This window comes from Anolis carolinensis, chromosome 4 (genome assembly GCF_035594765.1).
Source record: "Anolis carolinensis isolate JA03-04 chromosome 4, rAnoCar3.1.pri, whole genome shotgun sequence".
NCBI lineage: Eukaryota > Metazoa > Chordata > Lepidosauria > Squamata > Dactyloidae > Anolis > Anolis carolinensis.
Window position 1 is genome coordinate 78,578,261 of NC_085844.1, and position 13,584 is coordinate 78,591,844.

Sequence of the window (13,584 nt, forward strand, 5' to 3'; positions counted from 1 at the left end):
ATCAAAACATCCGGGCGTCCCCTGGGCAACGTCCTTGCAGACGGCCAATTCTCTCACTCCAGAAGCAACTCCGGTTGCTCCTGACACGAAAAAAAAAAAAACCCAAATGGGAAGAAATGTCTTCCTGGTAACATGATGGGGTCTTCTTCTCTGGAGGTTTTCAAAGCAGAGGCTGCATGGCCATCTGTTGGGAGTGCTTTGCTTCCTGTCTGGCAGAATGGCGGTTGGTCTGGATGGCTTCTGAAGGGGTTTCTTCTAACTCTATGGTTCTATGATCCATATGGGAAAAAATGTCTGCCTGGTAACATGGTGGTCTTCTGTTGAGGTTTTTAAAGCAGAGGCTGCATGAGCATCTATTGGGAGTGCTTTGATTCCTGTTGTATTCCTGTCTGGTTGAATGGGGGGCGGGGGGGTTGGCCTGGATGGCCCTTTGGGGGAAGGGGTCTCTTTTAACCCTGTGATTCTATGACCCAACCGGGAAAAAGATGTCTGCTGTATTATTATTACAGTATTACGATTATTATTGTCACACGTGACAGCCTTCCCCTCCCTCCCTCCTTCCCCTGCCTTGAGCTCAGAGAGAGCGCGCGCGTGCTGGAAAAAAAATGTTTGGGGGGGGGGGGGCTCTCGCGCAAAAAAAGGGGAAGCCTCGTGCCCGTCCTCCGCGCGGCGCGGCGCCGCGGCCGGCGTTCTCGTTCCCAGAGTGGGCGGGGCCTGAGGTGAAAGAAAGGTGCCTCGAGGACAATCCCTCCGCCGGCGCCCAATCAGGTCGCGGATGATGTTCGCCTCTGCCGCCGCGCAGGCTGGGATTTGCAGTTCCGAGCCCTTGTAGCCATTTTGTAGCGAAGGGGACTACAACTTTCCCAGCGAGCGAGCGAGCGAGAGCAGGAGAGAGGGCGATTCCGAGGCGCCGCTTGCTTGGCTTGCTTGCTTCCTGCTGCTGCTGCTTCTCCTTGCTTGCTGGCTTGCTTCTCCTTCGAAATCCTCGCGGTGCTGCTTCTGAGGAGATGTAGCAAGAGGACGAGGAGGACAATCTGAGGGGATTTTTTTTTGCAGAGACAGAAAGGAGGAGGAGGAGGAGAGGCTGGGATTGTCCTCCCATTCGCCGCCGTCGCCGTTGGATGGGCACCAGACGCCTTGGTTGTCGATTTTTAATATTATTTTTTCTATAATATTGTTCTTTCTCTGGTGGCGGATGGCACGCTGAAGGATCCCTGAAGCCTTCTCCTTCTCTCCTTGCTCTGGATCCCTTCATACCTTCCTGATATTTAATATATACATATATATATATTCCCAAATAGAAATCGAGCCATTTCTATCTGGGGAGAAGAAGCAGCAGCAGCAGCAGCTCGCTCTCATTGGCTGTGTCTCTCTGTCTCGAGGAAGAAGGAGACTCAGTCTCTCTACCTACCTACCGAGTTGTCTGCTCTGCAGCAAGAGAAACGTGACTTCTAGCCTTGAGGGGAAAAAAATCAATTTCCCTCCCAATTTCCCCCCTTTTTTCTCCCCCTCAAGATGTAAAACTACACCTTCAAGGCCTATAAGGATCGCTTTTGGGGAAAGGAGCGAAAACGGTGCTTTTTTGTGTGTGTTTTGTGTGTAATTTCCAGCGATGTTTCTCTCGAAGTGATCTCTATATATATATTTTTGGTGCTTGGTCTCTTTTTTTCTCGTCCCACCTCTTTCGGATTTATTGGTTTGCATTGTGTGCGAAGGGAAACACCGGATTACAAGGAACCACTACAAACAAGAAAACAACGACGGGGAACAAGAAGGAAAAAAAATCTATTTAAATACACACACACAGTGAGGATCTTTTTTTCTGCCCCTTCCGACACACACACAAATTCATGAAGCAATTGTCCCCCTTTGCAACCGCGATCTGGATCTCAGAATGAGCAAAGAAAGACCCAAGAGGAATATAATTCAAAAGAAATACGTAAGTGTGGACGTTGTACAAGGCTGTGTTCATTGATATTTTGTGTGTTGGTGTTTGGGAAATGTCGGTGAATGTCAAGTTGAGGGAGGGAAGGGGGATTGAAACGGATCTCTTTTCCAAAAGGTCTCCACATTGTGTTGTCGAAGGCTTTCGTGGCCGGAATCACTGGGGGCCTATCCACACAGCCCTATATCCCAGAATATCAAGGAAGGAAATCCCACAAAATCTGCTTTGAACTGGAATATATGGCGCACACAACCCTATATCCCAGAATATCAAGGTAGAAAATCCCACAATATCTGCTTTGAAATGGGTTATCTGAGTCCACACTCAGATAATGTGAGATTTTCTGCCATAATATTCTGGTGTATAGGGCTGTGTGGAAAGGCCCTAGCGCCCCTTCCACACAGTTGAATAAAACCCCACATTATCTGCTTTGAACGGGAATATATGGCAGTGTGGACTCAGCTAAACCAGTTCAAAGCAGATATTTGTGGGAATTTTCTGCCTAGATATTCTGGGTTATATGACTGTGTGGAGGGGCCCTGGGCGGCTGTGAGTTTTCTGGGCTGTATGGCCATGTTCCAGAAACATTCTCTCCTGACGTTTCACCCACATCCATGGCAGTCGAAGTGGGGTTTCTATATCTGTGGAATGTCCAGGGTGCGAGAAAGAACTCTTCTCTTTTTGAGGCATGTGTGAATGGTGCAACTGGCCAGCTTGATTAGCATTTGATAGCCTTGCAGATTCAAGGCCCGGCTGATTCCTGCCTGGGGCAATCCTTTGTTGGGATGTGTTAGCTGGCCCTGATTGTTTCATGTCTGGAATTCCTCTGTTTCCGGAGTGTTGTTCTTTATTTACTCTCCTGATTTTAGAGTTTTTAAAATACCGGTAACCACATTTTGTTCATTTTCATGGTTTCCTCCTTTCTGTTGAAATTGTCCACATGCTTCTGGATTTCAGTGGCTTCTCTGTGTAGTCTGAAATGGTGGTTGTTAGAGTGATCCAGCATTTTTGTGTTCTCAAATAGTATGTTGTGTCCAGGTTGGTTCATCCAGTGCTCTGCAATGGCTGACTTCTCTGGTTGAATTAGTCTGCAGTGCCTTTCGTGTTCCTTGATTCGTGTTTGGGTAATGCTGTGTTTGGTGGTCCCTATGTAGACCTGTTCACAGCTGCATGGTATACAATAGACTTTGCAGACTAACTCAACCAGAGAAGTCAGCTATACATAGCAGAGCACTTGATGAACCAACCTGGACACAACATATTATTTGAGAACACAGAAATGATGGACCGCTCCAACAACTGCCATGTTAGGGAAACCATTGAAATCCACAGAACGGAGGAAACCATGAAAATGAACAAAATCTGGCCACTAGTATTAAAAAAACCTCTAAAATCAGGACAGTAAATAAAGGACAACACTCAGATGGCAGGAAGGCAGGAAATAATCAGGGCTAGCTAACACCTCCCAACAAAGGATTCCTCCAGGCAGGAATCAGCCAGGCCTCGACGCTGCAAGGCTTTTCAATGCTAATCAAGGTGATTAATTGCAACATTCACATTTGCCTCCAACAGACAAGAGTTCTTTCTCCCACCCTGGAGATTCCACAGATATATAAACCCCACTTGACTAGTTTCCAACAGACCTCACAACCTCTGAGAATGCCTGCTGTAGATGTGGGCAAAATGTCAGGAGAGAGTGCTTCTGGAACATGGCCATACAGCCTGGAAAACTCACAGTAACCCAGGTCTCAACATTGGCATGCAAGATCCCTGCAAGCGATTCCTCAATCGAATAAATTGACCTCAAATGACACAATCGTAATCTTGAAGGAGGAGATGCAACATTTCTCATAGTTTGCAAATAGCCTCGTTATTAAAGGGCCCCAATGTGAACTCGTAGTGGCTATAATGCCTGGGATTTGTAGTTCTTTCCAGCGTGTATGTTCGTTCGTTGGTTCATTGGCTTCTTAGGCTGTGCAAACCTTGCCAGGAATGTGTTGGCCAGGCCTGGCTTTTAGTATTGGAAGCAAAAATAAATAAATAAAAAATGGCTCGGAGTTTTGGAGCTTTGTGCCTTCAATGGAGAACTCGCTTTCGCGTTCAGCCTCATGGTGTGTGTAACCTAATCTCTTTATAATTGTATAAAGGTGCAAAAAAGAGAACTGAATTATATATTTTATGCCTCCAGGCAGCTATTTGGGGGTTTGTTCTATACATTTGGTGCTGTACAAATCGAGGAATGGAAAGAGTTTTTTCAGGGTGAAAAAGGAGTGAGGCCCCTTCCACACAGCCGAATAAACCCCCACATTATCTGCTTTGAACTGGAATATATGGCAGTGTGGACTCAGATAACCCAGTTCAAAGCAGATAGTGTGGGATTTCCTGCCTTGATCTTCTGGTTTATACGGCTGTGTGGAAAGGTCCTGAGTGTACACTGCCATATATTCCAGTTCAAAGCATATATTGTGGATTTTTAGCCATGATATTCTGGGATATATGGCTATGTGGAAGGGCCCTGAGTCCACACTGCCATATAACCCAGTTCAAAGCATATATTGTGGGATTTTCTGCCTTGATATTCTAGGTTATATGGCTGTGTGGAAGGGCCCTGAATCCACATTGCTATATATTCCAGTTCAAAGCAGATATTGTGAGATTTTCTGCCTTGATATTCTGGGTTATATGGCTGTGTGGAAAGGCCCCGAGTCACACTGCCACATAACCCAGTTCAAAGCAGATAATGTGGGTTTTTTAGCCTTGATGTGCTGGGTTATGTGGCTGTGTAGAAGGGCACTGAAAGGCCAAAGTTGGGCACAATATGTCCTTTGAAAAAGGAGCGTGTTCTGTTGTGGGTTTTTGTGTGCCTGTTTTGTCATGTTTTGCCCCATAATGCCATCATAAACTTTGGATGCCTTTCTCTGGTTATTTGACAAACCAAAATTGGAATTAGAAGCGTTTCTGTTCCGAGTTTAGGAATTAAAAAACACACAGACACACACACATCCGCATTGCAGAGGAAGACAGGCTCTCCAGCAGCTTAACTTTAAAGTATTTTTGGTCCGAAGGGGACTGTTGATGCAGGAAGTGGGTCGGATGAACGTGTGCGATGAAAATAGACATTCTTGGCATCCGTTAAATAATAATATAATGATAATTTAATGAATCTGTTTTAAGCTACGCCTGTTCCGAGTGAACAATGCAACTCTGCTCTTGCAGCTTATGGGAGGGACGGGTAGAATCAGTGCCACTCCTTCGCCTCGTTTTGGCTGAAAAAAGGCGAGGCAAACGTCTCTACGGAGGGTAGTGTACTCATGCAAGTTTTGGATTGAGTTGAAAGGGGGGGGGGATATAATGGGAGGAGGAAGAGCGGCTGCAGGAGGAAGAGGAGGAGGGGGAAATTCGGGGTCTCTGTCTGCCTTGCCGTTGCAGTGCGGTGACAAGCATGGCTGCTGCCCTTGGCTGCTCAGCACCCTCCTGCAGTTTCCCGCGGCGCGGTTTGCAGCCTCAATCCCTTTTGCAAGGCGCAGCAACAGGTTAAGCGCAATTGACAGCGCGAGCCCCCGGGTTCTCGGCCACTCGTTCGCTCGCGCAGCCCGGCCGGGTTCCTTGTTGTTCTTCGTGACGTCACAAAGGGAAGGGCCCGGGCTCGCTCCCTCAACGTCCCGAAGTCCCCCTCCCACTCCTCCGTGACGTCAGCCGCGGGGGTGGGCCTAGGATTGTGTACGTGTGTGAGGGAGCCAAAAAGGGGATGGGGATGCCAAGGAGGTAGAAATAGGCCTTTCTGGCAAGGTCACCTTTGGATCTACATTGTGGAATTAATGCAGTTCGACACCACTTGAACTGCCATGTCGCAATGCTATGGGATCCTGGGAGCTGTAGTTTTTACAATGGCTATAGCTTCTGATAACAACCTTGGTGAACAATTTAACCTAGAACTTTCCAAACTCTGTTGTGTTGACACTGCAGTGTGTAGATCAAGCATAGGCAAACTTTGGCCCTCTGGGTGTAGACTTCAACTCCTGTAATTCCTAACAGCCATTGAAAGCCACAAGCATGTGGACAATTTCAGCAGAAAGTAGGAAACCACGAAAATGAACAAAATCTGGATACTAGTATTGAAAAACTCTAAAATCAGGACAGCAAATAAAAAACAACACTCAGAAAACAGAGGAATTCCAGACAGGAAACAAGCAGGGCCAGATAACACAGCCCAACAAAGGATTCCCCCCAGGCAGGAAGCAGACAGACCGTGAAGCTAAAAGACTATTTAGTGCTAATCAAGGTAGCCAATTGTAACATTCACACCTGCTTCCAACAGAGAAGAGTTCTTTCTCCCAACCTGGGCTCTCTACAAACATATTCAACAGACCCCACAACCTCTGAGGATGCCTGCCATAAATGTGGGTGAAACGTCAGGAGAGAATGCTTCTGGAACATGGCCATAACAGCCCGGAAAACTCACCCCAACCCAGCCTTGGGGAACATTTTAACCCAGAGCTTTCCAAATTCTGTATTGTATCGACACTGAAGTGTGTAGAAGTGCGTACGAACATAACAAGAATCTTTGTGAAATAAGCAATACATCTATTTATTAAAAATATAAATGGAAGGCTTTCACGGGAGCTTTTGTGTCCCCATGCATTTTGTTATTACAACTTAAGTATGTGTCTATATCGCTTATAAAGGGCTGGTTTAACCCCTAATTTGCTACTAACACCGAATTACTGTGTCACAAAATGATGCATGTCTTAAAAGTGTGTCAGCAACATGATATGTTTGGAAACGCTCTGTTTTAATCTTTTAGAACTGTCCAAAAGCTGGAAAGGTGACCTATGAAGACTTTAGGACAGTGGTTCCCAAACTTTGGGCCTCCGGGTGTTTTCATATTCAACTCCCAGAAATCCCAGCCAGTTTACCAACTGTGAGGAACTGTGGGAGTTGAAGTCCCAAACACCTGGAGGCCCAAAGGTTGGGAACCACGGCCTTAAGAGAAAGGAGAAGTAGCCAGCTGGGAAAATACGGGAAGGCAGATTAGAAATTCTGCAGTTCTGGATTCAAAGGCTGAGCTGCCCCACTTCTGCTTCTGACTCAGGGTGGAATTAATGCAGTTTGACACTGTTTTAACTGCCATGGCTCAATGTTATGGAATCTTGGGAGTTATGTTTTTCAGTGCCTTTAACCTTCTCTGCTGAGAGGTGCTGATGCCAGACTACAAATCCCAGGATTCCATAGCACTGAGCATTTAAAGTGTGTCAAACTGCATTCATTCCACAGTGTAGATGCATCTGGGTCTTCAACTTTCAGCTTGAGCAACTGTCAGGAATTCTAGGAGCTGAAATCCTGGAGGACCAAAGGTTGGGAGCCGCTGGGTGAGGCAAACAGGTGTAGCAAGTGTTTGCACATCTCCAACACTTCCCTTTCTTCCTTCTGTACTCACACTTTTCCATGAGGTAAAGCCTGGGGCCCTTCTGGCTCTTTGACCTGGTTAGGTTAAGCTGCTTCCTGTCTGCTGCGGAGGTTGGTGTTGAGAAAGTAACTTTCCCATGAAGGGGGGGGGGGGAGTTCCAGTTGGTTTCTGTATGCTTGTATTAGACACACACTCTGGCTAGACACATGAAAAGTGTTCTGGTTCTTCAAGCTGATTTTCTCATCATCTACCCACTGCAAAGTAGTGCATCATCGTGGCAAAGAAATGTTCGTCATGGTTTACTCACCCACCAAAATGTTGCGGTGTATGTTTTAGGACCAGACGTGATCATACTCTTCAAATCTCTGAGCTCTCTTTTCTGCTGTTATGAGTTAAATTCCAGCATCCTCCTAAGATCACTTTTCTTTAGATTCTTTTGACACATTCCTGCTGCACACACTTAAATGTTTTATTCAAAATTGCCACATCTGTTTTGAGGATTTTGCCATTTTGAATCAATGTGCCTAGCATATGAGAAGCATTTCATTATGAGAGTATTTGGAGCATCAAGGAGCACTAGTAGAATGTTTTGCATGCATTCATTGCTGTATTTAGCCCTGTAGTTTCAAAACAAATAACTCATTGGCATCACTGCCCAGAATGTCATGCTGTTCCTGTGCAGGCAGTTTGTGTATTGAGCCCATGCAGTTGCCTAGCTAATTTCTCAGCAGAGTCACTCCCCAATAAGGAATGTCTATAGGATCGCACTACAATCTTATATGTTGTGTTGTCAAAGGCATTCATGGCCAGAATCACTGGGTTGCTGTGAGTTTTCTGGGCTGTTTGGCCATGTTCCAGAAGCATTCTCTCCTAATGTTTCGGCCACAACTATTGCAGGCATCCTCAGAGGTTGTGAGGTGTATGATATATAAACCCCACTTGCCTAGTTTCCAACACTTCACAGCAACCCAATCTTATATGTTCCTTGGGACTTACACCCAGGAAAGGTAGTACAGTTTGAAATACAAAATACTCCAGAATCATCCATGTGGGTGGCTTAGCTAGTGACACCTTTGTTTTTTGATGGTTCAATGTGCACAAATATTGTTTCATACACAAAGTGATTAAAAAAAGATGAATACATTTACCTTCAGACTGTGTATAGAAGGTTAACATGAAACATCAATGAGTTTTGTGTTTATTCTTGGCTCTCCTCTCCAAGATATGTGTACATATAGTATAGAAATATAGCTATTCCAAAATCCGAAAGTATGTGAAACACTTCTTGTTTCAGGTATTTCAGATTAGGGTCACTCAACCTTTATAGGATCCTTGTCTTAATGTATTTGCTTCTGATGCCAGTCTTAGGATTCTTTTCTGTACGTATTGATTTGAAGTTGGACATGTGATATATTGGTGACTAATATACTATATGATGATGTTGGCATGCACATAAGCTGTTTTGTCAAATGAAAGCGATAATATTTTCTACTAAAGCAGAAATTGGAAGACAGAGCTGTGTAGCAATTGCCACAACATACAAAGCCATCTGAAATGGAGTTTTAGAAAAATCACATGCATTTTAAATAGAGATAATATTATGATTACAGACATTACCAGTGATAGTTCTCATAATTCATTATTTGCTGTCCTATGATTGGCAAGTGACATTTCTTTCAGTACTTGTGTACATCATATTTTTTTCTGTTTTAACAAGTTTATCAACTAGACCTGTGATTTTAATAAATTTTAACTGTATAAAACTGATCCCCAGTACAAAATTAGTATCAGTATGACTAGCTATTATTATTACTGCGTATTTGTTTGTATAGCCTTTTTCTAAAAATATGATCAAGGACTAAATAAACGTTTCTATACTGCTACTACTTAATGAACTAAAGTTAATTAAGCAAACTGCTGTCTTCCATGCTTTATTTCCCAAGCATTCTCTTGAATTAAGTACAGTAGTTTGATCATGCCTTAAATTTGGAGGGCACTTTATTTTTCTAACCGGTTTCACCTCAGACTGAAACCTAGTGGTTCTTGATGCTCTAGAGTCGCAACTTTCACAAGTTCTTTTTATTGCATTGTTTTTACAGTATGTTGTTTTAAAGTCACATTTCTATCTATAATTGGAGCATTTTTTCTTACTTTGCCTGGGGTGATGTGAGAGGCAGTTTGAATATAGTGATGGGAAAGCACTGGAGTCTAACCAACCTGGGTTCAGGATGACAACTCAGACATGAAACTTATGTTATTTACCGTATATACTCATGTATAAGTTGACATCATATATAAGTTGAGAGCCAAAATTGTGGATATGATCTGTGAATAAGACAAGGGTCATTCCACAAAGAGTGGACAGCACCAATGCCATCTCAGGCTGCCCTGTTCACCATTTTCCTACCCAGGCATTCAAAAAGTTCAGAAATGGCATCATGGCATAGATAACAAAAGGGATCATTGCTTTTTAAAAGGTTTTCTGAGGATGGAGTAATCACTTGCCCCTTACTGCTCTATTCAGAGAAGGGCATGGTACCTTTTTGATCAGAGTACTTAAATTGGCCTCAACCCAGGTTTTTAGGGTTGATATTTTGAATCAAATTTCTAGGCTTACACATGGGTCTAGAGTAGACCCATTTTAATACTCTTCAGTCAAATTTATTTCACAGCTTTCTGGAGAAGAGCAAGCTGTGAAGGTATATGGGGAAAGACGAAGTCCCCTTTTACACTGCCATATAAAATCCAGATTATCTGGTTTGAGCTGGATTATATGATAGTGTAGACTCATATAATCCAGTTCATACAGATAATGTGGATTATCTGCTTTGATAATATGGATTATATGGCCTTGTAGAAGGGGCCACAGATGCAGAAATAATTAAAAAGTGCAGAGTCACATGACTGCATGAGCCACTGTTGATTCAATATGTGGCTCAGAGAAGTCAGGCATTGCTATGCAAAATCTTGGACAGAACTCCTTCTTGCAATGGTTGCTGCAGAGGTGTTTCATTTTACCTTTGAGATGCAGCTCACTGAGGGCTAATCTTCAAAATTTGAGCCAAGATTCATGCCCTTCCAAAGTCTGTTAGACAATATTTGTTCTTGCATTACGTACTTAGTATTTTCTTGCATTCATTCAACATGTGGAGCTTGGCGGTGGTGGGGGTGGGATGCAGGTCCTAGGGAGCTGAGGTTTATGAATTTGCCAAGATTAAATTGAGCTTTTATGATGTTGCATAAATCTTGTTTTAATGTGTCATGTTGGAACCTGAAGTGAGCTTTTGTGAGAGTGCAGGATAACAAATATTTAATGATATTGTTTAGAGGAATTCTGTGGATAACAGAATAGTAAATGTCCTATCTTTGGTGCAGCAGTTGAAGCGTTAGACTACAACTCCCAGAATGAATCCCTTTCAGTCTTGGAAACCTAGGTGACCTAAGGCAAGTCACACTTTTTCAGCCTTAGAAAAAATACAATAGCAATCTTGCCAAGAAAACTCTGATCGGGTTGCCATAAACCAGAAACACCTTGAATTGAAACTCAGTAGTTCATTGAAACCCATGTGTAAGGTGGATACCTTTTACCCTTTAATCCATGGATTTGAGGAATGAGGAGATGTCTCAAGGTTGGAAAGTGACTATGCTAATTTCTCGGGAGTGTTTTTCAGTTGTCTGTTTGACAGGTTTATCTGGATTTATTTAAATAGATGAGTAATGACAAAGACTTGAAGGACAGCTTGTCAGTACTGATCTTCCTTTTGCAATGTCAGTATGCCATCCAAGGAGAGTATTGGTCTTTTTAAAAAAGTTCTCTCTGTTAATTATTACAGGAAGAGTTGTGTGTGAATCTTACCAGGGTTTGATAGCCTCTGTCGCTATCAATTGTTTTTACATTGTCTGGAATGTAAAGGTTGCCATTTAGGTTGTTGGGGCCAACCAATCCTTTGGGTACACATTTGTGGATTGTTTTTTAAAAAGCATTTTTATGCATAGTTACAAATCAAGACATCTAAAATAATTCACAGTTGTAGGTTTCAGTTGGGTCTTTATACTGCTTCTGTTAGTAACAATAGAAATTGAATATGCTCAAAATTTGCTTCATGCCACATTGAATAGTGTCCCACATATTTTTCCAGCCTTTTTCCTTAGGTCTATAAATGTAAGGTGGCATTTCAAAACAAATTTGTAATATATATATATATATGTATGTATGTATGTATGCCCCAAACTCAATACATGATGTAGTTCAGGACTAAAATGCATAAAAATCTTCTAATACTGCTTCAAGTACCTTAAAAATAGACACTGGTTACAACTTATGTAAAACAAAGTTCAGCTCCTTCTTAACCATGTGTATCTGTATTAATGACTATATGAAAGTTGAATGTCATTACTCTTTATTGTGTAGACTTTCTCTGTCCTATCCACCAGCTGTCTAAATATTATATGTTTGTGTATGGGTGTGTAATATTGATGGACTGTACAGGCAATCTTACATTGTGTAGAAGGGTTTTTTTTTTTGCTTGCAAGGTTTGCAGCACATCTCTATTTATAATTACTTGGAAATAAATTTAGTGAAGAGTTTGTTGTGTGCCTTAATGTCATTTTCTACCTAAGGTGAACCTCTCGCATGGTTTTCTTGACAAGGTTTGTTGAGAAGAGATTTGCCATTGACAGAGAGTGTGACTTGCTCAAGATCACCTGGTGGGCTTCCATTGCCAAGCAGGAATTCAAACCCAATTCCAACACGCCAAGCACTATCCCACCTGTCCCTCTATTGAAGCTTAATCCTAGCAAAGGGGTACTTAAGATTTCAATCTGAGATTGAGGGTTATACTGTTTGTCCTTTGAAATGATCAGGAATATTTACTAATCAGGGGAATTGTTTTTCTTACCTGGTGATTCAGAACTGCTTGAAAAGTAAAGGAGGTTGCAGTCAAGTTTTTTCTCTTACCTTACTTGATCAAGCATATCTCAGGTGCTACTTAGCCTTGAGGGTTTTATGAGCTTTCCTTATTTTGATGGATTTTTATCTGCTGCTATCTTGAAATATTATTTGACTTTTCTCAGGAATTACTATATATCTTTTCTCTTTTTTATTTAAGAAGGAGCTGAACTTTGTTTTACATAATCTATAACCTGTGTCTATTTTTAAGGTACTTGATGCAGTCTTGGTCCTGAACTACGTCATGTATTGAGTTTGGCATTGGAAGCCAGAGCTTTCAGTATGGAGAACAGCATGCATAACTCTACAGCCCCAACATATGTGCCAAGACAATTAACTTTGTTGAACTGCAGCTGAGGAAAAAAAATTAGGACTGCTCATATTTCTGTGTCAAACCCAGAATTCAAGCCAAGTTTGAACTGGGAAAAAATCATACTCAAATTAAAACAGTTTTAAGGAAGTTTAGCACAACAGCTATTGCCATAAAATTCCTGTGCTCTTTTCTTCTAGCTGAACAATTGCAAATGATGATGGTGGTGATGATCATAATGGTGTATGATTGCTTATTTGAAAGGGAAAATAATATTCATGTTCCTGAAGTCTAAGCTGTGAATGGTCAGAGAATGAATGATACTCATTTTCCTTTCTGTTTTTTTATAAATTGTTATAGTGAAAAACGCTAGTTTGTGCAAGATATTGAGTATGTTGTTTCATAAAACGTGATTAGGTGCTATGGAAGCCATTTTGTTTAAAGGGTAACAAGTGAGATGTTTGGATTATAGTTTCACAGTGTCTCAACTCTGTCAACTTTCCAGTTGGTCTTTTCACATTTGGTGGGATTTACTTTTAGGGAAATAGCGGTAGGATTGCAGTGCTAAATTTTTCAGATACTTTAAGTTGTTATTTTTAATTTTCTTTATTAAAGAAAGTAAGCCAAAAAAGTGACAAATTACATCGCAGTAGAGAAGGTGCAACTGCTTGTTGTGCTGTCCATTTTCTACTTTGTGTGAGTGAAGCAAAGAAGACTCCCTTAGCACAGTAGCAGAACCCAGGACTATAGTTTATTGTGACAGAGTCAGCTAGAATTGTAAACCAGTTTTAAATTAGTGGGGTTTTTTTAAATTTGCTTATGATCTCACTGAACCCTGGATTCGGCTACACATTCTCTATTTTGATTGTGCTTTTCCTGCATGGCAGAGCGTTGGAATAGATGGCCCATGTGGTCTCTTCCAACTCTTATGATTTTATTTGCTTTGTTAACCTACACTTTCAAAATGAGGGCCC

General features: G+C 42.2%; 1 protein-coding gene across 1 annotated transcript in view; it reads left to right on the plus strand.

Moving 5' to 3' along the window:
• The first annotated feature begins 1,326 nt into the window (after positions 1-1,326).
• Positions 1,327-13,584, plus strand: part of jarid2 (jumonji and AT-rich interaction domain containing 2) — a 249,129-nt gene continuing 236,871 nt past the window's right edge. The window contains exon 1 of the mRNA XM_008108814.3: positions 1,327-1,939. Coding sequence (XP_008107021.2) covers positions 1,895-1,939 — 45 coding nt within the window. The 5' untranslated portion in view covers positions 1,327-1,894. The remainder of the gene's footprint in view (positions 1,940-13,584) is intronic.